The sequence below is a fragment of the Papaver somniferum genome, chromosome 5 (genome assembly GCF_003573695.1).
Source record: "Papaver somniferum cultivar HN1 chromosome 5, ASM357369v1, whole genome shotgun sequence".
In the NCBI taxonomy this organism is placed as follows: Eukaryota; Viridiplantae; Streptophyta; class Magnoliopsida; order Ranunculales; family Papaveraceae; genus Papaver; species Papaver somniferum.
The window spans coordinates 193,950,403-193,976,947 of record NC_039362.1 but is presented as its reverse complement, the minus strand read 5'-3'; the positions used below and the strand labels follow the sequence as shown (position 1 = coordinate 193,976,947).

The 26,545-nt window shown below is 38.6% G+C and overlaps 3 protein-coding genes and 1 pseudogene across 7 annotated transcripts; 2 read left to right on the top strand and 2 right to left on the bottom strand.

Moving 5' to 3' along the window:
- The first annotated feature begins 1,054 nt into the window (after positions 1-1,054).
- Positions 1,055-7,531, top strand: LOC113284165 (putative F-box protein At4g09190). 3 transcript variants are annotated; one of them, XM_026533577.1, is made up of 3 exons: positions 1,055-2,379; positions 5,509-5,711; positions 7,176-7,531. In XM_026533577.1, the coding sequence occupies exon 1, from the start codon at positions 1,276-1,278 to the stop codon at positions 2,302-2,304; it is 1,029 nt and encodes a 342-aa protein (XP_026389362.1). In that variant the 5' UTR covers positions 1,055-1,275; the 3' UTR covers positions 2,305-2,379; positions 5,509-5,711; positions 7,176-7,531. The 3 variants fall into 3 exon arrangements, with proteins under 3 accessions (XP_026389362.1, XP_026389363.1, XP_026389364.1); XM_026533578.1 differs by having other exon boundaries at positions 5,509-5,885; XM_026533579.1 differs by lacking the exon at positions 5,509-5,711.
- On the bottom strand, positions 7,172-8,348 carry LOC113280459 (annotated as a pseudogene).
- A 209-nt stretch (positions 8,349-8,557) lies between these two features.
- On the bottom strand, positions 8,558-10,973 carry LOC113284164 (putative F-box/FBD/LRR-repeat protein At1g66290). Of its 3 annotated transcripts, XM_026533575.1 has the most exons (4): positions 10,535-10,973; positions 9,703-10,238; positions 9,254-9,418; positions 8,558-9,068 (listed from the first exon to the last, which is right to left on the bottom strand). In XM_026533575.1, exons 2-4 carry the CDS (start codon positions 10,192-10,194, stop codon positions 8,799-8,801), a joined length of 927 nt encoding a protein of 308 aa, XP_026389360.1. In that variant the 5' UTR covers positions 10,195-10,238; positions 10,535-10,973; the 3' UTR covers positions 8,558-8,798. The 3 variants fall into 3 exon arrangements, with proteins under 3 accessions (XP_026389360.1, XP_026389359.1, XP_026389361.1); XM_026533574.1 differs by having other exon boundaries at positions 9,703-10,973; XM_026533576.1 differs by having other exon boundaries at positions 9,328-9,418; positions 9,703-10,973.
- Positions 10,974-13,825: 2,852 nt separating this feature from the next.
- On the top strand, positions 13,826-14,770 carry LOC113280457 (extensin-like). Its single transcript, XM_026529078.1, has 3 exons — positions 13,826-13,876; positions 14,028-14,175; positions 14,385-14,770. The coding sequence occupies exons 1-3, from the start codon at positions 13,826-13,828 to the stop codon at positions 14,768-14,770; spliced, it is 585 nt and encodes a 194-aa protein (XP_026384863.1).
- Positions 14,771-26,545: the final 11,775 nt, after the last annotated feature.

Here is a 26,545-nt window from a genome sequence, read left to right as displayed (position 1 = left end):
AATGGTACTAAACGTCAATTTCTACCAGGGGTATTTTGAACCGACTCAAATGGGTCTGAGCCAGAGGTTGAGTCAGATCTGACTCAAAGTAGAAAAAAAATAATCTGACTGCTGACTCAAGGCGTCGACTCAGACCCAAACGCCGAGTCAGCTGCAAACAAACAAGGTGTTAGAGTTTAAATTTGCTGGCTTCACCAAAGAATCCATATTTACCCGACATATCACTTTTTTAGTACACTTGGTCTCTTTTTTAAAGTCATTTCCGTGTAACGGTCCATAAGGCTTGCCCTACTAGAGTTCCAATGTACGATTTAATGAGCTCAAACACCACTCATATGCCGTGCTGTCTTCTGCGGGGTTCACCGGGACCACACACAACAAAAAAAAAAGAAAAAAAAAAAAAAAAAAAGACTCTGTGCGGTTTTAAAATGGTTTGTTTTTGGCGGTCTGTTTGGAAGCGACTGTATGTGTATATGGAGCAAATGTGAACTCTGACATCATTTATTTTTATGTGTACATGTATGTGTACATGGATCCTATTTAAAAAGTGTGGAGATTAGATCTAGATGTCTAGATGTTGACAAGACAATCAGACACATTGTTAGAGTCCCTTATCGCTCAGATAGACAGAAATGTACGTTTTAAATACCACCTGCGATCATTTGATTAACGAGCGGTGATATTAGGTCACATTTTTTCACATTCTATTTAATATACCCTTTTGTTTTGAATTTTTGATGTCAATTTTGTTTATGATTTGAAGGTGCGCACAATGCAAACTTGTACGCAGCTATTTTTAATGTAGTATTGCTATCAGAGAGTATTGCTATCTTGTGCGTGCATTTTGGATTTGGATGCCAATTAGAGAGGATTGCTATCTGACGGTTGTGCATTTCATGACATTGGCGTTTGCATACAAAAGGAATATAGATTTGGAGTGGGTTTATAAGAAAGAACCAGCAAAAATATAGAACCATTTTCTCCCATATCATCCAACTGAACTGAGCTCTCCTTTTGATATTTTATACTTTACTCTTTTCTTCTCTTCCACAGACAAAACCCCTCCATTTTCCCGTCCTTGTTTCTTAAACCCTGAAACAAATCTCAGCTTCACTCTATAAAGATTAACGAAGGGGTTTCATGGAATATTTCAAGAATCTCCCTGAAGATATTACGTTAAACCTCTTAAGTCGCGTTCCAACCGAATCGGTCCTCAATTGCAAATCAGTATGCACAAATTGGAGAAGTCTTGTTCGTCGTCCATCATTCTGAAAGATGCACTTCATTCATCTCTCAGGTCCTGATTCAGGTGCTGATAAGTTGGGTTTTCTAGCTTTGACCAATAATGATGAAAATTTTCACTATTTTGAATATGATGAGAATAATCATGATCAGTCAACAATACCCCCCATTCAGAGAATCAGAAGAATTCATTTTACCCCTCCAATTACTGGTGTTGTTACCTTTCTTGGATCGTGTAATGGTTTGGTTTGTTTTGCTAAATACCCAATACAAACTCATAGCACAGTACCTGTTTGTATTTGGAACCCCATCACTAAAGAACATGTTTTGCTGCCAAAAATCAACACAGATTCTGATCTTGATCAGTATGTTTATTGGGGTGGAGGATTCGGTTACGTTTCTTCAACGAATGAGTACAAAGTTGTAGGATTATATAGGTTGAAGACGACCCAGTTTCTAGAAGTCCACATATACACTTTAGGTAGTGGACATGGATGGAGAAACCTTGGAAAGTTCAGTACTTATTATCGGGAACAAGGTATCTTTGCGGATGGAGCTCTTTATTGGATGAGTTCTCAGTTAGAAAACATCTTAACTTTCGATTTGTCGGATGAAAAGTTTTGTGAAAATCTTTCACCACCTCCTGTGGCATCAGTCACTGATTGGGATAGTAATAACATGATAAGAGTTTTGGATGGGTTTTTGTTTTCTTCTATCAATTTAGGTGTCGAAGAAGAAGAAGACAAATGTCATGACATATGGCTGATAAAAAAGAAGAATGAGAATCATGAAATGAAAGAGCAAGAGGTACGTCAGTCATTGGGTTGGACTAAAGAGTTTAGGATTAATGAGAGAAAATTGTTAACCGTCACGAAGAATAAGGGTGTTTTAACTTTCACTGATTACAATGTCAAAATTTATGACACAAAAGCTTCAACCTCCGAAAGGCTTTTAAATTTTGAGGGACGGATTGTTGAATTACTTCCTCACAAGAACACCTTAGTTTCATTGAAAGAATTAGGGGAAGATGATGCGAAGATAATGGAGTTAGTTGAAATTTGAGGAGACAGAAAGCAATGATCAGACTTTGCGACCAGCTGTAGGAGGATGAGACCTTGGATACCTGCTTATAAACTGGTAAGAAACTCTTCGTTTAGTTTTATTTTGAAACTGAATAACAAGTAATGTTTCTGTGAAACTGAATGCTATTGACATTGCTTTGGTGAGTAATATTTCAAGAATACTGTTGTTCTGTCTTTGTATCATCTATCCACTTTTAATTATGGAAGTGTTCTTTATTTCTTATTTTTAAGCTATAATGCTTTATTACTCTGCTTGTTGAGAGATTTGATTTTATCTCAATGGGAGAGTGTGATGTTACTTTAATGACTTTGTCGTTGATGCATGGAAGTCGAATAAGTAGAAGCAGGAATTTACATTGCTAAAAGTGAGAGTTTACTGAATAGTACGACGGAAGACGTTTTCATCTTACCTCTGAATACTATTTGGTAGATAATTTCAGGTCCAAATTTACAATATTTTATACTTTTGTTTTGTAAGTGTTCTAATTCTGCAGTAACACATGCTCTGCTACTGTTGTACTTTATAGAAAGTGGTAGTAAGGATAGTAAAATCGTTGTCTTCAATTGTTAATCACATTTACTAGAACAATAGACTCAACTAGGAAAACATGTTCTTTATGATGAGTAACCTCAATTAGCAAGGTACATTGCAGAGATTTGAAATAATGATTTCATTCAACTCAGAGTAGTAGTTTCGGTCATTTCAACCTCTATTGTATATGCTTATCTGGTATTGGCCGTTATAACTTGGCAAATGCGGTTTATCTCTGTAGTCATGCTATTCCTGTCTGTCTGCTTACAGGTAACGTACAATTTTTTTGAATTTGAAACTTCAGCATATTATCAAATATTAACTATGTTTTAGTGCATTTTTACCCTTAGACATATTACTTTGTTGTTATTCTCTATAGTATGCAGTTGTGTCATTAAACCTTTGCACTTGCAGACAAACTCTATGAGATTTGGAGCACATAACATAGTAAGGCTAGTCACAGTATGATCAGTCGACCCACCATTGCTTGTTATGAATTCCACTAGTGTCTAATCCAAGAAAAATTAGGCTGAGAGAATCAACAATGGAATTGGGTTAAGTTCGTATATCAAAATAAGATTCATTCTGACCGATTTCTACGGTTATTTCTTGACTATTACGCTTAACAGCAGCAAGCATATCCATTTGTTAACATATCCTGTGACTGTTCTTTCTAATGCGCTGTTGTCCGTATCTGCAGTGAACTTGTGAATATTAGAATCATTAGGAAAATATAATACCATGTTTACCAAATTTATGAACCTGGCATTATATTTGGCTTTTTTCTAAGAATGAATTCCCGTTGAAGAGTTCAGAAAAGGTAGATATGTGCAAATATGAATCCACATTTTTTGACAAATCACTAGTTCGTACTGCATTAAATTAGTCATGGTGCCTTTTGCGCTTAGATGATCTTTTTCAAACACATCCTATAGCATATTAGTTATGGAGCTAGAATAACAATGTTTAGTACTTGGTAGCAGGAAATAAGAAGAATAATCTCGGTCCTTTTGACATTTATTTTGGGTCCTTAACGAAGTACCAACAAAAGCTGGAATTTCTGAGTTGGTATCCTTTAATCTGTTGCTCTTAGATTCGAAGGTACAATGTCGTACACAACTTTTCACCCACATACAAAATATTCTGAAGCTGATAAGCAGTCTCTTATACCTGCGTCGAACCTGAGCTTGACAAACTCCGAAGGAGGAGGCAGCCAAACAGGTGAGCCTTAATAGGAGATCATGACTAGATCATCGATTTTCTTCCTTAATACGGGAATGTTTTTTACTTTCTTATATTAGGTAAAGCTGTATTCCTTTGTTAACTCTGCAATTTGGTCAGTGGCTTACCCATTAGTAGCAGCATTTTTAGCGAAATGGTCGATTTTTAACTCTGCAATTTGGTCAGTGGCAACTTAGTACTCAAGCTGTCACTGAAGTTAAAGCACATGAGAAATGGTCGATTTTTAGCGAAAATGCAATGTAGTATTGAAAATGGAAAGCTAATACATGTTGAAATGAAATGGGAAACATTTTCTTCTTCAGTAGAGACATTTTTCAGCTAAAAGGACCAAGATCATACTGTCCATATATAGCCTACTTGACCAGTACAAGTAGTTCAGGAAAGCTAAGAATCCAAGAATAGGAAGTAGCCAATAGAACCGTCGATGTAATCCAAAATTATGCTGTTGATATGTAAGCCCAAAAACTGTGTTTGGTAAATTTTTTTCAAAGTGCTTTTGGACAGAAGCATTTTCATTTTAGGGCTGATTTTAAAAGCTACTCAGCACTAGTTTTTAAAAGCTGGAAAAACAGAAGCTGTGGACCCACATAATTCGATTTAATTGATTATCTATTTTAACCTTATTAATTTATTATAAAGACAAGTTTTACCATTAAATATTGTACATTTAACATTATATTTCTAACTTTTATTTTATTTCTTTATTTTTTCATTTTTTATTTAAAATAATAAATACAATAATAATTAAAAGTTATTATTTAAAATAATAAAAAACCTAATAAATATTAAAATAATGAAATTTTCTAAGTAAACCATAATCATAATTTTTTTATTAAATAATAAAAAATAAAATAAATATTACTTATATTTTATTAAATATGTTAAAATTAGAAATATAATTTATTATAATAAAATTGTATTTAATACTAATTTTTGAAATATGTCTATTTTCCTCATTAACTACATCACCAGCACTTTTAAATACCAGTTTACCAAACAGAATTTACAGTTTGTTAATTGCACAGTGCTTTTTAAATTATAGTTTATCAAACGTCATGCCGATTTATTTGCACAGCACAGTACATCAACGCACAACACATCACAACAGAAAATTGCTTTTCTAAAATTCACATCAATACCAAACTAGCATGTAGCCTCCTTGTTTATGTAAAATGTAAAAAGTAATTTAGGACGCAGAAAGTTACAGAGTGGGATTCAGTCCAAGATGTCCTGACAAAATAGCAAACCCATTCTTGCATTTTCCACCTAACCGTCACACACTGTTCGTATGATCCAACAAACTTCTCTTTCTTCTGCTGCTTTATTACTCTTTCCATGCTCCATGGTTTCCATCACTATTTGTTAAATCTCTAACAAATCTCTGCCTCTTTCTATTTGCTTTACTTGCAGAAGAATTTGCATTCAAAAGGTTTCGATGGAGTATTTTAAATTTCTACCAGAAAAAAATAAATTAGACATTTTAAGTCGTCCACCAACTGAATTAGTTTTAGAGTGCAAATTAGTGTGCACAACATGGAGAAGTCTTGTTCGTCATCCAACATTCTCGAAGATGCACTTTCATCGTCTCAATCATCCTTCTACTGTCAATTCTGGTAAGTTGGGTTTCCTTGCTATGACTAAGATTGTAAATGCTCCAGGTCTTACGCCAAAACATTACGATTTTGAACATAATGAGAAGCATGAGTCAGCATCATCCATTCATGGAATTAGAAGGATTAGTTTCACCCTTCCGTTCAAGCCATATTTCTTTCTTGGTTCGTTTAAAGGTTTGATCTGCCTTTCTCTTGTTTTCTGATTGCATTTTGAATTGCTCAGAGTAGTTACCCGCAACTTCAGTTACGTAGTCTTAGTGTTTGCGCTTTTTCTTTAGGCTTTAGAAACTGTTCTGCTTGCTATTGTTGATTTGAAGGAGAAAGAAAATTTTTAAATTTACTACAATATTTGAAGATAAATTTCAGTTTCCGTTGTGTAAGATGGGGAACCCAAAAGAAGACTGGAATTCTACGAGTAGTTACAAGAATGTTTATTTTCCAGAATTATTCCTAGAATCTTAGTCCTAATTTTTTTCCCTAGTGTTTTATGTTTTAACTGCTATGACCAAAACAATGCAGCTGGTATACTGGGCAACTGAAGCTTGCTTTTGGTAGAAAATGTCACCAAAGTTCATAAGAGATAGAGGAATGCTCCAAGAACTGAGATAGGTATCTAGCGTGTTTTATGCAGAAAATGCAGCAATTGGCCAAAGCGTGGTCTCTCCTTGGACGATTATCAAGTGTGAAATTTTGTCAATATGAAAAAAGTTGTCTGAAAATGGAAAAATTGAGATTTCAAATGAAACATATGGGTAGAGAGAGGAACCTGGAGATACAAGCAATCAGTACATAGATTTTGCGTGTGCACACAGTAGGAAAAGTCCATTTGGCTGAAATCGGAGGGTGTCGTAGATATGCTAGCCGAGGTAGTCATGGGTTCATCAGATAGAGATAGGAAGCCTGAGACCTTCTAGACTTGTGTTAGCAGAACTTGAAAATTGTAGGATATACCATTAGGAGGAAGAGTGTGCAGTCAAGGATCCTATGATCAAATGTTTGAGCCAACCTATCCTGAATTACCTCAAACCTAACGTTTTCTTTCTCAGAAATAGGAGCCATACCCGTTTTCTTAATAAAGCTGCTTTTGAACTGCTGGAGTTTTTCCCACTGTTTTATATTTGTGTCTGATGATGTTTAAATAAAAATTGATTTGATGACTTAAGTTGTTTGGTGGCTTAAGGTGTCTGCTGTCCGAGTGTTTGAAAGGAATGTATTGCTTTGCTTCTTTGCTGCTCTAATTTGTGCTATCCTCCACTAGTCTGTCCTTTATCAGTAACCATTTCCTTCATAAGTAACTTGATAGGTATTTTGGTAATAATAACACTTCTGATGAAGAGAGTTAGAAGACACTTGAGAATGACTACCAGAACTTAGAACTGCGATTTTTATATCAAACACCGTTTTGCCTTATTTGCTGGAGTGTGATTGTCTAAACTAACTGTCAGGATTATTCTCATTTCTCAGGAGGTAGCGTATGACCAAGCATTATTGTTCACTGGGACCGCAAGGTGGTCTGCGAGATTTTCTAGAGAACCTTTTCCAGTCACAACAGCCTGAACGAAGAACCCAAACATGGAGAACATAGCGAGGCGACCATTCTTAAGTTCCTTTACCTTCAGCTCCGCAAATGCCTCTGGGTCTTCTGCCAGGCCTAATGGATCGAAGCTGCCCCCTGGGTGAAGTGAATTGATGACCGTACCTAGTGGACCACCGGCAACTCTGTATCCCTCAATAGCGCCCATAAGGATGACCTGTGTTGCCCAAATAGCTAAGATGATTTGTGCATGAACCAAGCTGGAATTGGCCAAATACTCTTGTCCTCCTTCACTGAAAATCTCTGATCCAGCTTTGAACCAAACTGCTTCGCCAAATTTGACTCCATTTCCGGAGAGGAGTTCGGAGAAGACATAGCCCAAAGCGCCAAGCATCGCCCACCTTGAATGGATCACTTCAAGTTCAGGGCTCTTCGCAAAGGTCTCTGGGTCAGCTTATAGTCCAGCAGCGTCCCAACAGTAGTCACCAGCGAATTCACCAGACAGGTAAGAAGGAGACTCACCAGAAAAGGGACCAAGATACTTGACACGGTCTGGACCGTACCGTGGACTTCCTGAAGAAGCAGCAGGCTTCTTTGCTGACGTCTTCCTCATAGAAATTTTACTGTTGCTGCTGGATCCAACATTGCTTGGGAATTCAGTCTGTGAGTTTAAGAGTCACAGACTCACAGCGTTGTCCTGCAAATGAAGGAGAATGAGATACAGAGACAGTGAAAGATACAAATCTGGATGTGTATTATTGGTTGATATTTTGAGAATTTGGGGTCACGGAATCCTTCGATTAGGAAAGCAATTCAGGTGTTGAAAAAGGAGTTCAAGTCAGCAAGGATACCTGTTCCACTATACCATGTACCTGAACTTGTTATTACCTCAATTAGTAGTACAAGTCTTGACAATATTAGCCGATAACTGTAACCATTTGCTGAAGATTCAGTCCGTCCCGGTCTCTAGCTTGATAAAATGAGTGTATACGTAGTGCCATTCTTCACTTACTTTTTTTTTTATTATTAGTAAAACTGGGTTCGATTGAGAGCACTCTCCGGGTATATTGCACCATGCTTTGGTTTATGCCGATCAATGTTGTTTTCCCAAGCAAAATGTGTGTTATGGAAGGTCACACAAGTTCGGCTTGGTCATACTTTTTACTAAAGACATTACCGGTGACAAAGAAACAAAACCATAAACAAAAATGGCACATCGGAGTCCCCAATATGTATGGGACGCATATCTTCTGCGTCTGAACATAGAACCCTATGAAACAGATGAGCAACACTGCCCCCATAGACATAACTGTGAAGAAGACTGAAGAACCCTATTTTTTCTTACATAAAAGTTCGGTCAATCATCACTGAATAACAGTCTTAATTAACATTTAACAAAGTCCCTAACACACATTTCAGCATTCTTTTCACAGAAGCAAAACAAAAAGAACAAACGTCAAAACACTCGTATGTTAGGCTTCCAAGGTATTTTCTCACTTCTTAAACAAGTGTAGAAGTATCCGGTATTAGGTTACTAAATCTGATTATCAGGTTCATTTATGAAACACTAGTTCAACATCTGAAGAAGCTGTAGGAACTGCTCTTAGCATCTGCTTAAACCGCTGAACTTGCGAGCCAGCACAAGAACAAAAGGATATAACAACTTTTGCCAAATCATTTGCATTTTTCAACAAAAAACTTAGAATGTTGAACTCAGCAACACATCCTTCCACATCTTCAATCTCGACAATCTTGAGGTTAGATAACATCCCTGGTGATGACAAGCCTGCTTCCCAGTCGTCTCCAACATCCACTGAATTTGACTATATACAAACAATCACAACAACAGATATGTCACTCAATCGTAATGAAACACCTCAAATTAAGATTTCACACAAAAATAAAATGTCGCCAGAAGAGAGATGAAAAACATAGAGTTTCTAGTAGAACTGTTTTAATGACATCACAGGCCAAATTAAAAAACACAAAAAGCATGAATGAATGTGACCTCCTTCAATTCAAGGTAAAGTTCGACTATATTAGGAGAAATGCGGAGTAAGTATGCTATAGCCCGCAAGCAACCTCTTGTAGACCACATTCCGAGTGTCAAATATTGAAGATCACATAAGCGAGGGTGTTGACAGTCTAATACGTCAGGAGCATGTGAGAGAACCTTGAGAAACAAAAGAAAATTCTTTAAATAATGTAGCAGCTATAATTTCACGAAAAATAGTAAACCAAAATACTTAAAAGAGCACGATAATTATTTGTAAAATAGAAATACTAATGAAGATAATCATCCCGGTAACTAAGAAACATCATCATTATAACTAAAACTTCTTATAAAGTAATGAATGTTGGGTTGCTTAAGCAGCAGCACCCTCGGCCTTCTCATAGATTTGACATGGCAGTAGTTTAAACCATATATGCAAATAAATACGTTAAGAGTTTACTTACCTCAAGGAATCCGGGTGATAATCTCATTGTTTTCACCATGTAAACCGCTCGTAGAAATTGCATTGCCCGTTTAGCATACACTTCTTTTTCATCTGGAAGCAATTCTGAACAATCTTCTGCATTCTCATCTTCTTCGTTTTCTTCTGTCATGTCAAAGCATACCAAGGATGGTGGAGAACAGATTTCTAGACAATAATCTTGTTTCAAGAAAGATCTGCAAGTGAATTCTTCCAAATTTGGAGCACTTAACTTGATAACGTTAGCCATAGTATCATTTTGCAGCAAAAGACCTCTACTCCAACACGTGTGTGCAAACACCTTAAAGGTGTCAGAATGAACAACCAAATTCCTCTGATTGTCAGTCTGTATATTGCAATCAACCATCTCTAAAGCTTCAAGAACTGGACAACTTGAAAAGAGTCTTTTAGATGATTCCACATTAGAGATTGATAATCCACATAAGTACAACTTTTTAAGCTGAGGTAAACTCATTGATCTTGGTAGAATAATATTTGTATATCTGTAGTTACCCTCTGCTGAAATTTTCAACTTTGTCAGTGATTTACAATTAAAAAGACGGTGAGGAATTAGATTTCCAAACATGAATCCACCGTTTCGACAGAAAACTAGTCTGCACTGCATATTTAGTATCCATAAAAGACATGATGTGATGAATTAAGTTATCAGGCAACCTACTCACATTATCTTCCACATCAATATATGGTGTACCTTCCATTGTTAACCTACTAAACTGAACAGTAAACTTCAGAAAACCCACCCAAAATTTGTAGTTGAAAATCTCAGAATTAAAAGATGGAAAAACAAGTAGTACCTACTGAGAGTGTAGAAATGTCTGATGAAGTAACTCTTCAACTGCAATTCTTTGAACCCTAAATTCCAATTTTCTTCAAGTGAAAAAAAACCCCAAATTCTTTCAGTCTAATGAACATGTGGACTGATTGATTATCTAACTCTTGAATGCTGAAAACCCCCTTGGCTTAAATGTTGGATTGGACCAAATCCAATTTAAAATCTTGAGCAGAGATGGAAACCCCTAAATCTCCAATTTCAAACTCAGGGAATTCTCTTTGAGTGTCAAACCCCCAAATTAGTCAAAAACCCCTATTGAGAAACCAATTTTTGATAAAAACTGAAGTTGATGCTGTAAATTTAGGTCAGAGAAATCGATTTTCGATATAAATTTGAAATTGATACTGTAAAAGTAGGTTAAAGAAATTTGAAATTCTAAAGTTTACTCAACCCGTTCAGTAGAACTAAGTTTAGGGATGAAATCAACGAAAAAACGTGAAATCAACTAAGTTTAGGGATGAAATTCTAAAGGGGTATTTAGGTAATATTGCGTACACATATATTACCACAAAAAGTTCGCCAGTAAATGTAAAATGGTAAATTGTATTCTGTTTTTAATATTAAACCTCGTTTACGCTTTCAAATTTCAATAGTGCCACTACTGTTAGCCTTAAAAATGGATTTTTTTTTTGAAGCATGAATTTTATTAGACTACTAGGAAATTGTTACATAAGAATATATTATACCCCATGATTCATCAGGTACAGAAAAATTGGTAAGCCATGATGAATCTACGTCAACTTGATATTGGAACCGAATAGCCGTCTTTAGTTCGGAACTGCATCGAGGGTGGTTGGTGTCGAAGGTCGAAAAGCCTTCGGTTAATGCTTTCCACAAGAAAAGTTGTACTTTTGGGGGACACGACAGTGTCCAAAGGAATTTTGTTGGCGGTAGCGGTGTTCGACGCAGTTGATTGAAGATGTTAGTCAGGCCTTTGTATCTTGTTGCTGCAGTAAGCTGCCCGAACGATATATGATCCATCTCTGCTCTTGATTTTTAGCTTTGGTTGTGTCTTGAAGTAGAATCCAATCTCTGCTCTTGAAGGCGTAGTGCTAGAAGTCCTATTTTGCTATTACAAGGTTACTATAACTAAAAGTAGATATGAGAGGAATTGCAAACTCAACTAGATTAACCTAAGGTACTAGACTAGTAACTACTACAATTACTAAAAATCGAAAAAAAATATAAGAGGGATTACAGACTTATAGACTAAAGTAAACTAGCTAGGAACTAAGAGACAAGAGATAACTTGATAAAAAGAAAAACTTGTCGAGTAAAATGTCCAGTTCACCAGCCAATTCGCATATCAAATTGGATTGAAGCTTGCTGTTGAGGAATGAAGTAAAGTTGAGGCCGTGATACCTTCCCAGGATTGAAGTAAACAATTTTCCAGCATGAGAAAATGCTGAATATGCTGCGCGAGTATATGGTTCGCCACAGGTTTCACCAAATACACAAACATGCTTATATGAGGTTAATTGTGAAGCTGTAGATAGGTACTGACAATCTAGTGGAAAGGGGTGCTGAAATCCTTTAGCTGGGTATCCCGATTATTGGCGCAGAAGTGAAAATATTCTGAAACATGAAATCAATGATGCTATTTTCTGTGATTGGATAGGTTAAAGCTCAATACTGTTATGCCAGAGACTTAAAAAGGTTAAAACCAAATAAGAATAGGGTGTAAATAATACCCGAAAATACTCGGCCTGTCTGTACCCGCTTGACCCCGCCTGTACCTGAAGTAGCTCAAAGCCTGTTATGGCCCGTCATGGGCTACCCGGCCTGGCCTGGATTAATTTATTGGGCGGTCTCGGGCTTTGCAATTAATTATGATGCCCGGCCTGATACCCGGCATAGTGCCCGGCCTGAAAGCCTTCTATGTGCCATTAATCATTTAATATCCTCTTAAAAAGACTTAAAAGTTACCATTTTATAATTGTCAATTTTGTGTGAAGAAAAATAAAATATATAGTTGCTTTTACTTATAATTAACCTTTTAAAAACATTAATGGTAATAAATTTTCTTATTAGAAAGTTTATTGTACTCTAATTAATTATTTATTATAGGCTAAAATTAAAAGTTTGTCATTGTAATTTAAATATAAAATAATACTATCACTTACGGTATGCAATGTTAGAAAGGAAAGGATATTGTATTAAAAAAATACATTTAATACCATTCATTTGAAAATTTAAACTTAAAATAAAAGAAAAAAATTCAAAATAATGGCCTGTCCGGCCCGATCTGACCTGCCCGTATAAAAGGCGTGCTTTGGGCGGTCTTTGGGTAGCAAATTATCTACTTTTACCGACCTGCCCGGCCTGAATTTGTTTACGGGCTCACAAATGTTAAGCCTGGCCTACCCGGCCTGTCTTAGTTTTTGGGCCGGACGGCCTGGCCTGTCCGAATTTACACCCCTAAATAAGAATGGCTTCCAAAAGGATACAAACTTGATCAGAAAACAAAAAAACACAGATCACACACAATCTACAGGAAAGAACCAGATCCTTCGAAATTAAAACTATCAAAAAAACATTCGAACATACATAAACAATTCTAAAAAACAAAACCACACTGAACTTTGCAACAACCAAGCAAAGGTCACAGGCATTAAGTAGACACCACCATCAAAACAAAACCCACACTTTTAAATGAAACTAGACTAGTGGATTTGAAATGCCTTCAATTTTCAAAAACAGGTTCAGAAGTAAGCAATTGGAATCAAGGGATCTTCACTATCCCATGATAGGCTATGAAGGAAAACATCAATCGGATTTTAAAAATGAACAGGTTTACTACCTACACATAAATCCAGAAACGGGCAAAGCGAATCAGAAATCGCTTGCGAGAGAGACATACAGGGTCAAAGAAATCCGAAGTTGAAAACAAACAACTCTGGGCATAACAGCGAATTGAGGCTTAAGAAGATCAAACATGATGATATGATATAATAGGTAAACGGATAATTGCCGAAGAACGATCCTTCTACTTTTCCGGCGAAGATGAAATTGAACATGTACCAATCTGAAGATTACCTCATGGTTGAATAGACAATAGGATATTGTAGAAGAAAACCAGGGCCAGAGAGGTTATCTGAGTAGATCAGAGCCGATAAATTTCAGATGAAAAGACCATATCCCATCCAGCAGCAAATTAGATTCAAATCTCTAGGAAAAAAGTTGGGTATCACAAATAATTAGCAAGCAATCAATCAAATTAAAATCAAAGGGCCGATGAACAAAGATTTAGCCGATGACGTCTGCTAAATCCATGGCGGCTTGGTTTAGGGTTTTGAAGGAGATGGTAAATATTAAACTAAGGGCTATCGTTTACTTTCTTTGTTTCTTTCCGTAGAAAATTAATTGAAGAGATTAACGTTGATACTGCCCAGATCTGAGAAGATCTGAGCAGTTAGGCTGTCAGAAAAAAAGTTTCTCTCTGTCGGAAATCGCAGTTCCAGAGAGGAGAGAGGTTTGTTGATCTGAGAAGATCTGAGCAGTTAGGCTACTGGAAAAAAAGTTTCTCTCTGTCGGAAATCGCAGTTCCAAATTGTGCCTTAAAAATGGAACGTTGCGTCATTCAGCTAACATGCATGTCTCCAAGTGTGCATTATTGTGTTCGATAATAAAAGAAGAAAAAGTAATCATCTGCATCACTATATAAATGGGTTTAAAACTCTCTATATTCTCATCATAAGCTCTACAAACAACATCCTTTCCTTCTTCCCAGCATTCATTGTTCAATACGGCAAGGCTTTCAGCTTGTCTGATTTATACTTTAACCTTATTTTCTCTAATCAATGTTGCACTAGCTGATTACGAGCCTTACACACCCAACTACAAAGAAACTCCATACAAGAAACCAGTTTTGGCGGTTACTGCCGGGGTATATCTTCCTGAGCACGAACACAAGCCTAAACATGAATACAAGTATGCTTCTCCATCACCACCAGCTTACGTTGCTCCTATGTACGAATACTCATCACCACCACCACATGTTTACGTCGCTCCAAAATACCCATCAACCAAGTATACTCCCAAATATGTGTACGCGTCACCACCACCACCAGTTTACGTGGCTCCCAAATACCCAACACCAACATACACTCTTAAATATACCTACTCATCACCACCACCACCAACTTACGTCACTCCCAAATACCCAACACCAACATATACTCCTAAATATACCTACTGATCACCACCACCACCAACTTACATCGCACCCAAATACCCAATACCAACATATACTCCTAAATATGTCTACCCATCACCACCACCACCTTACGTCGCTCCCACCTACCCATCCCCACTACCATCGGCTTACGTCGCTCCCGTAGTCTACCCATCGTCATCACCAACACCACCAACTTACGTCACTCCTGTAGTGTACCCATCTCCACCACCAACCTACCACTACAAGTCTCCACCACCACCAGCTTATGTTGCCCCCAAACATGAATACAAGCACCACCAGCTTATGTTCCCCCCAAACATGAACACAAGCCTAAACAAGAATACAAGCCTAAACACGAATACAAATACGCTTCTCCACCACCACCCGCGTATGTTGCTTCCAAATATGTGTACCCATCACCTCCACCACCGGTTTACTTCGCTCCCAAATACGAATACTCGTCACCACCACCAGCTTACGTCGCTCCCAAATATCCATCACTAAAGTATGCCCCTAAATATGTCTATCCATCTCCTCCGACACCAGCTTACTACTAAAAATGTTGGCCTCACAAAGATCCGTTTACTCGGCCAACTAACAACACCATGATCGTCAGAACGTTCAGTATGATGTATCGTGTGTGATACACATCCCTGGCATTTTCTACATTCACCAAATTGTTAATTAAATTTATCGTGGGTTTTATTTCTGCATCTGGGAAGGTTTACTGGTTGCAGGAAATAAGAGCATTTTTGCTTTACATGCGTTTTTGTATAGTTTTTGTGATATCTTGCAATACAAATCCAACATTGGTAGTTAATTGAAGACTAATTATTATTTCCTAAAGTTAGGCGTGGTTATTTAGGGAAGGGGTTTCCTAAACCGGTTAGGATTCTTGGTAGTCAAGTTTGTAACCTATATAAATAGGTAATTAGGCCTTGTAGAATTGTACATTGTGTAGAAAACGATTAAGAGATCGGCAAGAGATTTCTTGTATAACTTTTGGGGTTAAAGCTAGGTTTCGTTGTGAGAGCAATTGGTGAGGAACAAGAGACAGGTTTATCGTCTCGAGTAATTTTTGCGGTGTAACCAAGGGTTTGTTGGGATTCACACGACGTTGTAATCGTTTTCTTCATAGTGGATTTGATTTGGTGCGGCTCAAAGTGGACGTAGAGAATATATACAAGTTGTATGTATTGGTTGAACCACTATAAATCTTGTGTCTTGTGAGTTAATTTATCTTTCTCTTATTTTCATAGTTGCTTGTGCTTGGTTTACTTATTATTCATCACAATATCTCAAGATCCGTTATTCCGCGGTTGTCAGTGATTCCCTAAGAAAATCCTGACAACTGGTGTCACAGCTCGGGTTAGATCTTTAGGGTTTATCGTACTACGATTGGAGTGGGAGTTACGGGTGATAATAACGAAAGTACGGTAGCTAGGGTTAAAGTTTTTAATGGGAAAAACTTTGCGTTTTGGAAGTCTCAGATGGAAGACTACCTATATGAGAAAGACCTTGCTGATCCATTGGGTGGAGTTGCGAAAAAGGGAGCACGCAAAGACGATGAATGGATTACTCTTGATCGTAAGTGTGTAGCCGTGATCGGTAGATGCCTAACGGAGGAAGTCTACAATAACGTACAAGAGGAAACTAGTACGAAGGATCTTATGGATAAACTTGAAAATTTGTATCAAAAGTCATCAGCCTAGGGGAAGATTATGTTGTGTGAACAATTATTTAATCTGAAGATGCAAGAAGGCGAAGCGATTTCAGCACATCTTGGGAAGTTTAAATCGATTATTTCTCAGTTTTCAAAAGTTAGTATTACTTTTGATGATGAAGTTCAAGCTTTACGGTTGTTGTCGTCATTACCAAAGAGTTGGGAGACTACAAGGACAACCATTAGCAATTCTGCAGGGAGCGAAAAGTTGAAGCTTGATGATGTGCAGCAAAGGTTGATCCCTGAAGAGGAGAGAAGAATAGAACAAGGTTATGTTTCTAGTTCTTCAAGCTCGGCCTTAAGTATGATGAAGATGGAGGCAGGAGTTCAAATAGGAACAAAAACAACAAATCCAGATGGAAGTCTAGAGGGAAATCTAGGGGGAGATCTCAATCTCGACCTAGAGGTGCTGTTGAGTGTTGGGCGTGTAAGAAAGTAGGACACTTCAAGCGCGATTGTCCGGAAAACAAAGGTGCTAATAATGGTGGAAACAAAGGTAATCAAGAAGAGGTCAACGTAGTTGCAGCTGCGGAACCGGTGAAGGTCCTTGTTGATAACAAGAAGGTAATTACGGAAGGTTTTCTACTACTCTCTGAGGACAAGCAAGATGAGTCTTGGATTATAGACTAGGGAGCTTCGTTCCATGCAACGGGTGATAAGAGTATTATGATCTCTTATAAAGAAGGATACTATGGACAAGTGTTCTTGGGTGACGGTGAAGCATGCGACATTGGATGGGTGATGTGATCTTGAAAGTCAATGGTTCGACATGGAAATTGAAGGATGTACGACACGTTCCAAATTTGAAGAAGAACTTGGTGTCTGTGGGCCAAGTTTGTGATGATGAATGTGAAGTTGTGTTAACGAAACACAATTGGAAAGTAAAGAAAGGGGCTATGGTGTCATCTCGAGGAGTTAGAGTCAATACTCTATACCGGACTTCAGATGGAACTACTTTAGCAATGGCTAGTAGTGGTGAAGACATTAACTTATGGCATAGAAGATTAGGTCACATGATTGAAAAGAACATGAAGATTCTATGTTCGGGAGGATATCTACCAAAGGTGAAGTCTGTTGATATGAGTTTTTGTGAAGACTGTGTTCTTGGAAAACAAAAACGGGTTAGTTTCAGCAGAGGAGGAAGAGACTTTAAAAGTGAAAAACTTGATTTGGTTCAGACAGATGTATGGGGACCAATTGATGTTGCATCTCACAGCTGGTTACAGTATTATGTCACCTTTATTGATGATCACTCAAGGAAGATGTGGCTTTACTTCATGAAGAATAAGTTCGAGGTGTATGAAGTGTTTAAGAAGTGGAAAGCTTTGGTTGAAACAGAAACTGGTCTGAAGTTGAAGTGTCTAAGGTCATACAACGGTGGTGAGTATGACAAGACATAATTCTTACAGTTATGTGCTACGAATGGAATTCATTTGGAGAGGACAGTTCCAAGGACACCACGGGAGAATGGAGTAGCATAGCGTATGAATTGGACGTTGAATGCACGTGTAAGGTGCATGAGGTTGCAATCTGGTTTTCCCGAGACCTTCTGGGAACATGCAACAAAGACATCTACTTATCTAATTAACAGGACACCTAGTAGTCCATTAGATATGAAGATACCAGAGGAGGTTTGGACTGGCAAAAAGGTAAATCTTTCCTATTTGAAAGTTTTTGGTTGTGTTGGTTATGTTCATCTTAGTCCCGGTGAGAGGTCTAAGATAGGTGCTCAAACAAAGAAGTGTATCTTTTTTGGTTACGGAATGACGCTTTTGGGTATAAACTTTGGGACTACGAGGGTCACAAAGTTATTAGAAGTAGAGACGTCACTTTTAATGAGAATGAGCTGTACAAGGACAGGAATAAAACACAAGTTAAAGATGTCGGATCAAGCAACGTCGATAAGGAGTTGTATATCGATATTGATGATGTTTCTGGAAAAAGTATGGTACAAGAAGGGCACGGTGTTGCTGATGGCAGAGAAGTACAAGGTGAAGAGATTTCTGCTGCAGTGGCAGTTACTCCTATAGTTCCACAAGAAGTACGAAGATCATCAAGAACTCCAAAACCAAACCCAAGGTATGCTCTGGATTATCTATTACTTACAGATGGAGGCTAACCTGAAGATATTAAGGAAGCACTAACGGTTGATGATTCAATCAAGTGGCAACTTGCTATGGAGGATGAGATAAATTCACTTGATGAGAATGGCACTTGGGTCTTAGCAAAATTACCAAGAGGTAAGAAGGCGTTGCACAACAAGTGGGTTTATCGGATGAAATATGAAGAAAATAGAGATATTCGCTACAAGGCGAGGTTGGTTGTGAAAGGTTTCCAGCAAAAACCTGGTGTTGATTACAACGAGATATTTTCTCCAGTTGTGAAGATGACTACTATTCGAGTAGTGTTAAGTCTAGTGGATTCTGAAGATCTCTACCTTGAACAGTTGGATGTAAAGACAACTTTTCTTCATGGTGACCTAGATGAAAAAATTTACATGAAGCATCCAGAAGGATTCATAGTAAAAGGCAAGGAAGAGATGGTGTGCAAGCTAAAGAAGAGTTTGTATGGTTTAAAACAAGCCCCTAGACAGTGGTACAAAAAGTTTGATAACTTCATGCATAGAGGTGGTTACTCACAGTTTAATGCAGATCATTGTTGTTACTTCAAAAGGTGCGGTTCTGACTACATCATATTATTACTGTATGTGGATGATATGTTGGTTGCCGGAACATCTCTACAAGAAGTTGAGAATTTGAAGAAACAATTAGCAAGTGATTTTTCTATGAAAGATCTTGGTGAAGCAAAGCAGATTCTTGGTATGAGGATCATAAGAGACAGAGCTAAGGGTGTACTTATGCTCAGTCAGGCTGAATATATTGAACGAATGTTGAAAAGGTTCAATATGGAGAATGCTAAACCAGGTAGTTCTCCACTTGGAAGTCAAATTCGTCTTTCAAGTATGCAGTGTGCGAAGACAAATGAATAAAATGAGTACAGGGCTAACGTACCATATTATTCGGCGATTGGGAGTCTAATGTATGCCATGGTGTGCACGAGACCAGATATTGAACATGCAGTGGGAGTAGTGAGTAGATATGCAAGCAACCCAGGAAAACAACATTGGGAAGCTGTGAAGTGGATTCTCAGGTATTTGAGAGGTAATACAAACGTACCATTGTGTTATGGAAGAGGTGGTTCTATCTTGAGGGGTTATGTGGATGCAGATTTCGCAGGTGATGTAGATAAAATGCGAAGTACGACCGGTTATATTTATACTATGGGGTCAGCTGCAGTGAGTTGGAACTCACGGTTAAAGAAGTTGGTGACATTGTTTACTAAGGAAGCGGAGTATGTAGAAGTGATAGAAGCGAGGAAGGAGATGATTTGGTTACAAGGCTTATTAGCTGAGTTTGGCAAGGAACAAAATGATAGTGTTCTGTATAGTGACAGTCAAAGTGCTATACATCTAGCCAAGAACTCATCCTGTCATGCTAGGACGAAGCATATAGATATCCGTTACCATTTCATTCGGGATCTCTTAGAAGAAGGAGAGTTGAAGCTCGAGAAGATTCTTGGTTCGAAGATACTGGCGGACATGTTTACCAAGGGAGTTACATCAGACAATCTAAAGCTCTGCAAGGATTTAGTTGGTCTCTCAGAATGAGGATCTGGGAGGGGAGACGCACTAACAAAGAAGATGTTTTAGCACCGTCAATCCAAAGTTGAAGAAAATGAGAATTGAAGACAATAAATGAGTCTTCAAAGTGGGAGATTGTTGGTTAATTTAAGACTGATTATTATTTCCTAAAGTTAGCCGTGGTTATTCAGGGAAGGGGTTTCCTAAACCGGTTAGGATTCTTGGTGGCCAAGTTTGTAACCTATATAAATTGGTAATTAGGCCTTGTAGAATTGTACATTGTGTAGAAAACGATTAAGAGATCGGTAAGAGATTCCTTATATAACTTTTGGGGTTAAAGCTAGGTTTCGTTGTGAGAGCAATTGGTGAGGAACAAGAGACAAGGTTATCATCTCGGGTAATTGTTGCGGTGTAACCAAGAGTTTGCTGGGATTCACACGAGGTTGTAATCATTTTCTTCCTAGTGGATTTGAGTTGGTGCGGCTCAAAGTGGACGTAGACAATATATACAAGTTGTATGTATTGGTTGAACCACTATAAATCTTGTGTCTTGTGAGTTGATTTATCTTTATCTTATTTTCATAATTGCTTGTGCTTGGTTTACTTATTATTCATCATAATATCTCAAGATCCGTTATTCGGCGGTTGTCAGTGATTCCCAAAGAAAATCCTGACAAACATTTGTGGTTGTAATGTATGGGGGTCTTCACTCTTCAGAGTAATAACAAATTTGCTTCCTATCTTGAATTATGAATTCCTACATTTCTTTATGTTTTATGTTTTTATCTTTCCCTTTCACGAACAATCAAATAATTCAGTTTTTGTTACACTGGAAGACTGACTACCGTACGTATATTTAGATGCCTAAGATTGTCCTCATCAGATTAGGTGGATAACTTATCAATGCTTTTGGGTCTGGATACCTATGACATGGGACAACAGTTAAGCACAACAGTTGTGCATTACTGAGAATGTAGCCTGGTAGATGGAGCTGCACATGCCGACGATGTAGCTCCAACATGGATGAGACAAGAAAGGCTACTTAGCACATGCAACAACTATGAGGTAGTGTTGTATATCCTTATTCAGAGTTATCCCATCTCAATGAAGGAATAAAGGATGATATGCAAATTCATGAAATGACTTTGGCATGGTCTTAAGCTTTGGCCAAAGCTTGGACTATGCATATGCAACAATGGTGGGGCCAAACACGCCATTGGTATCAACTGCTCGTTAAAAGAGATGCAAGTGATGCATATGAAGCATGAAATTGAATTAAGCAAGTCAAGACTCAGTTGGCATGATATTTGGATGTTGGCATCCAAATGAGCTGAGTGCGTAGCAGAAAGAATAAAGCGCAACCATTGTTGAATACTTGGCATAAGTGCAAGTTGGATGAAGCGTGATCATTGTCGAGCACTTGGCGTAGGCCAAGAGTGAGTGAAGCACAATTATTGTCGAACATTGGCAGGGCCAAAGTCCAGTGATTCATAATGATAGTCGGACTTGAGTTCAAGCTTTCAGCTGCCAGTGTATGTGCATCACACACATTCCAAAGTGAAAGAGCAAGTTAGAGACGATTATAGAGTGGGTTTATAACCGAGTTTGGCATATCCTAACCGTTTGAGACAGGGTTGGCACCATTGTGCAAGACAACACCAAAGCTAGCAATGAAAAAGTAAGTCAGCGGTAAAGGAACTTCCCATGAACAGATGGTTGTTCATGGGGCGTGCAACAGAGTTGCATACAGATTGTCTCTGGTTCTTGGCATTATAAATAGCCAGAGAACCCTTGTAAACGAGTTGTTCAATAGTTCAAGTGTTGAGGAACCACAGTTGCAGTAGAGAGTGATTTCTGCGTTAGGCTTAGATAATAAGCTTGTAAGTCCATTGGTTGGACTAATTTTGTATCTTTCCCTTAAGCTAATAAAAGTGAGTTTGTTGGCTTATGCGCTTGGCTTTGGTTTACTGTTGATTCGATAATGCTCCCCCAATTCCGTGAAGCATAAACATTGCAGGAACCTCTTTGTAGTAGATGGGCTACATTGTTTGGTAGAGAAAATCTAAGTAAGTCTTTTGTTGCATACTCAAGGTACACTTGGTTGTTTTCATTGGTGCAAACTTATAAGGCTGAAATACGAGTGGGTGATAAGAGATCACTGAACCACTGTATTTCCGGGTTATACCTTTGCGAAAAATTTCTTGGAGCATTTGAAGGTGTGACAATTTGGGTATCAGAGCCAGGTTTCTCTGTTTTAGCTTTGTGTTGGAAGATTTTCTCTGTTTTTTCTCGAGTTTAGTTGCTGAAATTGCAAGTGATAATGGCTGGTAAGAAGAGTACGTTGGATGCCTTAATTGATAGGGTAGCGGACTTGGAAGAAAAGATTGGCGATGAGGTGCGCCATTCTAACAATGCCAATTATATTGCAACGGTGTTGGATCGCATTCAGGATCTTGATGAGTACATTGCTGATATGCTGGAGTCAAACCAAGAAGCAACTAAGAAGCATGCTGATTTGGAAGGCCAAATCACTGCTGTTAAGACCATGTTTACAGGTTCCTTGAAAGAGCTTATGATAGGTGTTGTAAAGCACCTAATTTTATATCTAGTATCTAAGCTTTCTTTTCTATTATCCTTGTGAATTTCAACTTTTATTTTTAGTTTTGAGTTATTAGGTGCAATGGAGTCCTTTTGAGCAAAAGAAGGAGAAATCGTGCATTTGGAGCGTAAAAGGAAAAAAGGTCAATCACGGCGAGTGATACTTGGAGCCAGCTAAAGTGATGCAGCAAAAGAGGTGAAGAATATCTGTCAGTTCCGCGCAACTGACAATTGAGTAAGAAAACAGAATAGGCAGTCAGTTCTCTAGAACTGACAAGCCAAATATCATTTTGGTGGCCCTTATCAAGGAGTGCAGGGTGTCAATATCAATTTTATTCACTACAGCCCTAAAACCTAGAGAATTCTCCTCATTATTGTGTTTGTCTGAAACTGAGAGACTTGAGGAAATAGAGGCGCAGTTGAGAGTAATTCAGAGATCCATGAAGTTTTGATCGGAGATGATGGAAGCGGTGGTGAATACTGGTTCGAATTGAATCTATATATTACATGAGAAGATTGTGGTGGTGATTCTGAGCAATTACAGAGAGGAAAAAGGTTTATTGAGAGAAGAACTGAGATAAATCCGCTGCTACTGGTAGGTCAAGAAAATGGAGGAAGTAATGAAGATTAGGAGATGGGTTTGTCGGATTATTGGGTTTGATGGTGTCGTAATGATAAGAAAATGATGCTAGGGTTGCTGTTCAGATGGGATTTATGTGATGAATTTCTAAAGTTGAGAATACACAGAGAAGGGAGGAATTGATGTTGCTGACTCGAGTTCATGGTGGTTTTAGCCAAAGAGGAAAGGGGTTTTGCTCAAATTTGATTTGCACAACAAACTTGGAAGAGATGGTGGTCTCTGTGTTGAACTCGTAAGAGGAAGACGAAGAAGAAGGTAGATCTGAGATGTTGAAATTCATGGGAAAGTTATGTTGAAACTCATGGGAGATGTTGAGATTATGATGAAATTGAATCGAGAAGAAATTGAAATCTTGGGTTGTTTTGAATTGCTCGAAGTTGTGCTCATGACAGCATAAGATGGAATTCTGGTGATGTTAATTGTTGATTGGCAGTGAAGCTAGAACTGAACTGCAGATTGGTGGTCTTGAGTTGAGTCATGGGTACTTGATGTGTAGATGAATGTTAGGACTTGGTGTTCATTTACAGATGCATCTATGGCTACGTTGTTCAGATGAAGTTGCAGCTCAGGTGGAAAGGGTGTTGTTGAAATGTTGATTGTGAATGTATGGTTGTGGAACTGAATCTGTGTGGTGTTTGTTGGATGTCCTGAGATAGAAGCAAGCAACGAAGCTAAGTTATTTCCGCTGATGTCTGGTGCTAGTAAAAGAGCAAAGTGGATATTTCGAAAGTGGTGTCAGCTGTTGCAAATGGTGATGAGGAATAGCTGCTGCCAAGAACAAGGAAGAACGAAAGCCGAAGCAATAAAATGGTGTTGTTGTAGCTGAGAGTGAGATGATGATGTATTTGATTGTGTAGTGATGCAGGTGATGGATGTGTATGAGATGAATGGCAGTACAATGATAGTTGTGGCCTGAATGGATTACTAAAATGAATAGATGGATGTTAGGACAGGGAATGTGAGCATGGGATAGTTGTTGTTGGTACCTGTCTTAATAGAGAAGAGAAGCAGCTTAAGTACTTGAAGCGAAGAATTGCAGCTGCAGGAGCTCATGAGTCAGGTTTTAATGGTTGTATGCTGAGAGATTGCAGTTGAAGATATGGGAAATTGCAGGTGCAGTGATGAGCATTTGGAGATGAATTGCAATGTGCAAGTGAGCTGGAGTTAGGCTTGAGATGCCGCAGGAAGTGGTGCTGAAATATGGCAGTGCAATTGCAGGGACTGAGATGTTGAGAATGTCAAATGGTTAAGTTGATATAGCTTATTGCCAGGAACTGGTGGTTTTTATGAAGTACAGTTGCAGGTTGGAGTTGGGACTGTATTGCAGGTTTATGTGATATGAAATTGCAGGTGGAGTTATTGAATTGCAGTGGTGACAGATCTATTGCTTTGAAATAGTATATGAAGCCGCAGTTGGTGCTAGAGAATGAATGTTGTTGAGTTTCAGTTTGCAAGGAGCCACAGATGGAAGAAATGTTGGCCTGACTATGGTTGCAATTTGGTGCAATGACTTGCAGAGTAGGAAGTGCAGCATTGATGATGAAGCACAATCATGGTGCAACAGTGGGTTGGCCTGGAAAGATGACCTGCAAGCTTAATTAGACCCTGACTCAGCTGAGTTGTCTTGACTCAGAGCTGACTCCTTTGACCGTTATGTTTGACCGGTGACTGGGTGGACTTTGCCGGTCACCTGAGCTCTTTTCCGGTCACTTCTCCGGCTATTTTACCAAGTGGGACATCTTTTCACACGGGTATTCCTCACATATGGGCTTGGTGGACATCTTTGTATTGGACTTTGGAGATTGGACCTAATTTGAGAAGTGGGAGAAAAGCTATAAAAAGGAAAAGTCTTCTACTTACTGGAACGTATTTTCTACTTGGAGTATTGGAGAACGGCGACTAGGATTTGCTTTCATTTTATGCTCATCTTTTTCATTTGATTATTGATTATGATGAACTCCATAGCTATGAGTAGCTAAACAACTATTATTGGTTATGTGATAAAGTTGATTTCTCAACATGATATTTGATTCAATGCATTAGTTTTTTCTCAATAATTTATTGTTTATGATTCATGGTTTATATTGTCATATGATTTGATTGTTTGTTTAGTTGAGTCTGGAATCAATCCGATTTTCATTCATTTCTAAAGCTATATTAGGGTTTTCAATAGGAAAAAGTTGTTTATCCCTGATTCTAAGTAGCATAATTGTGGGTAGTGCTTGTAGTGACATATCCGACTAGTCACAAATGAATCATAAACTTGGTGTTGATGGTGGTTTTTAGCTTAGGGTTAAAATCGTAAAACTGTACATCTGACATGAGCGACCACTAACACATTTATTGAATCAATCAGCATGCCTACGTAAGAATTACCAGGGTACCTTTTTTTATATACGTGTGTCATGTTCCGCGCTAAGGCATGCCAGCCGCACCACCGTGCCAATGGAAAACCATGCCATACACGTCTCCGCGCCAAGGCATGCCAGCCGCACCACCGTGCCAATGGAAAACCATGCCATCCACATCTCCGCGCCAAGGCATGCCATCCATGCCAGCCGCACCACCGTGCCAATAGCAAACCATGCCAGCCACGTCTCCGCGCCAAGGCATGCCAGCGTCTCCAGCCGCACCACCGTGCCAATGGGAAACCATGCCATCCACGTCTCCGCGCCAAGGCATGCCATCCATGCCAGCCGCACCGTCGTGCCAATGGCAAACCATGTCAGCCACGCCTCCATGCCAAGGCCATGCCGGCCCTACCACATGTCGCTGGATGCCAAAACAAAGGGTTATGATAATCAACGTATGCCCTTCCATCTGAGATGCATATCTCAGCCGTCCAAGTTCGCCACCCAAGGCATCGAAATTTCCGGCCCAAGGCCAAACATCACGGTTTGCACCAAACCCTAATTTTGGTCGCGCCTAAACTATTCCAAAGCCATGCCGGACCTACCACATGCTGTTGGATGCCAAAACGAAGGGGTGAAATAATCAACGGCTGCCCTTCCTTCATAGATACAAATCTCAACCGTCCAAGTTCGCCAACCAATGCATGGAAACTTCCGTCCCAAGGCCAAACATCACGGTTTGCACCAAACCCTAATTTTGGTCGCGCCTAAACTATGCCAAAGCCATGCCGGCCCTATAACATGAAGATTTAAGTCCATCAAGCATATGATTTAAGAGTAACTC

Bases quoted from the DNA above. Each gene is read 5' to 3' on its own strand.
- LOC113284165 (XM_026533579.1), top strand. From the start codon at position 1,276: ATGCACTTCATTCATCTCTCAGGTCCTGATTCAGGTGCTGATAAGTTG.
- LOC113284164 (XM_026533574.1), bottom strand. From the start codon at position 10,344: ATGCAGTGCAGACTAGTTTTCTGTCGAAACGGTGGATTCATGTTTGGA. The intron at 9,419-9,702 runs GTAAGTAAACTC...TTGTTTCTCAAG, and splicing joins TATCACCCGGATTCCTTGAG to GTTCTCTCACATGCTCCTGA. The intron at 9,069-9,253 runs GTCACATTCATT...GTTTGTATATAG, and splicing joins TTTACCTTGAATTGAAGGAG to TCAAATTCAGTGGATGTTGG.
- LOC113280457 (XM_026529078.1), top strand. From the start codon at position 13,826: ATGACGTCTGCTAAATCCATGGCGGCTTGGTTTAGGGTTTTGAAGGAG. The intron at 13,877-14,027 runs GTAAATATTAAA...CGGAAATCGCAG, and splicing joins TTAGGGTTTTGAAGGAGATG to TTCCAGAGAGGAGAGAGGTT. The intron at 14,176-14,384 runs GTGTGCATTATT...ATGTTGCACTAG, and splicing joins GCTAACATGCATGTCTCCAA to CTGATTACGAGCCTTACACA.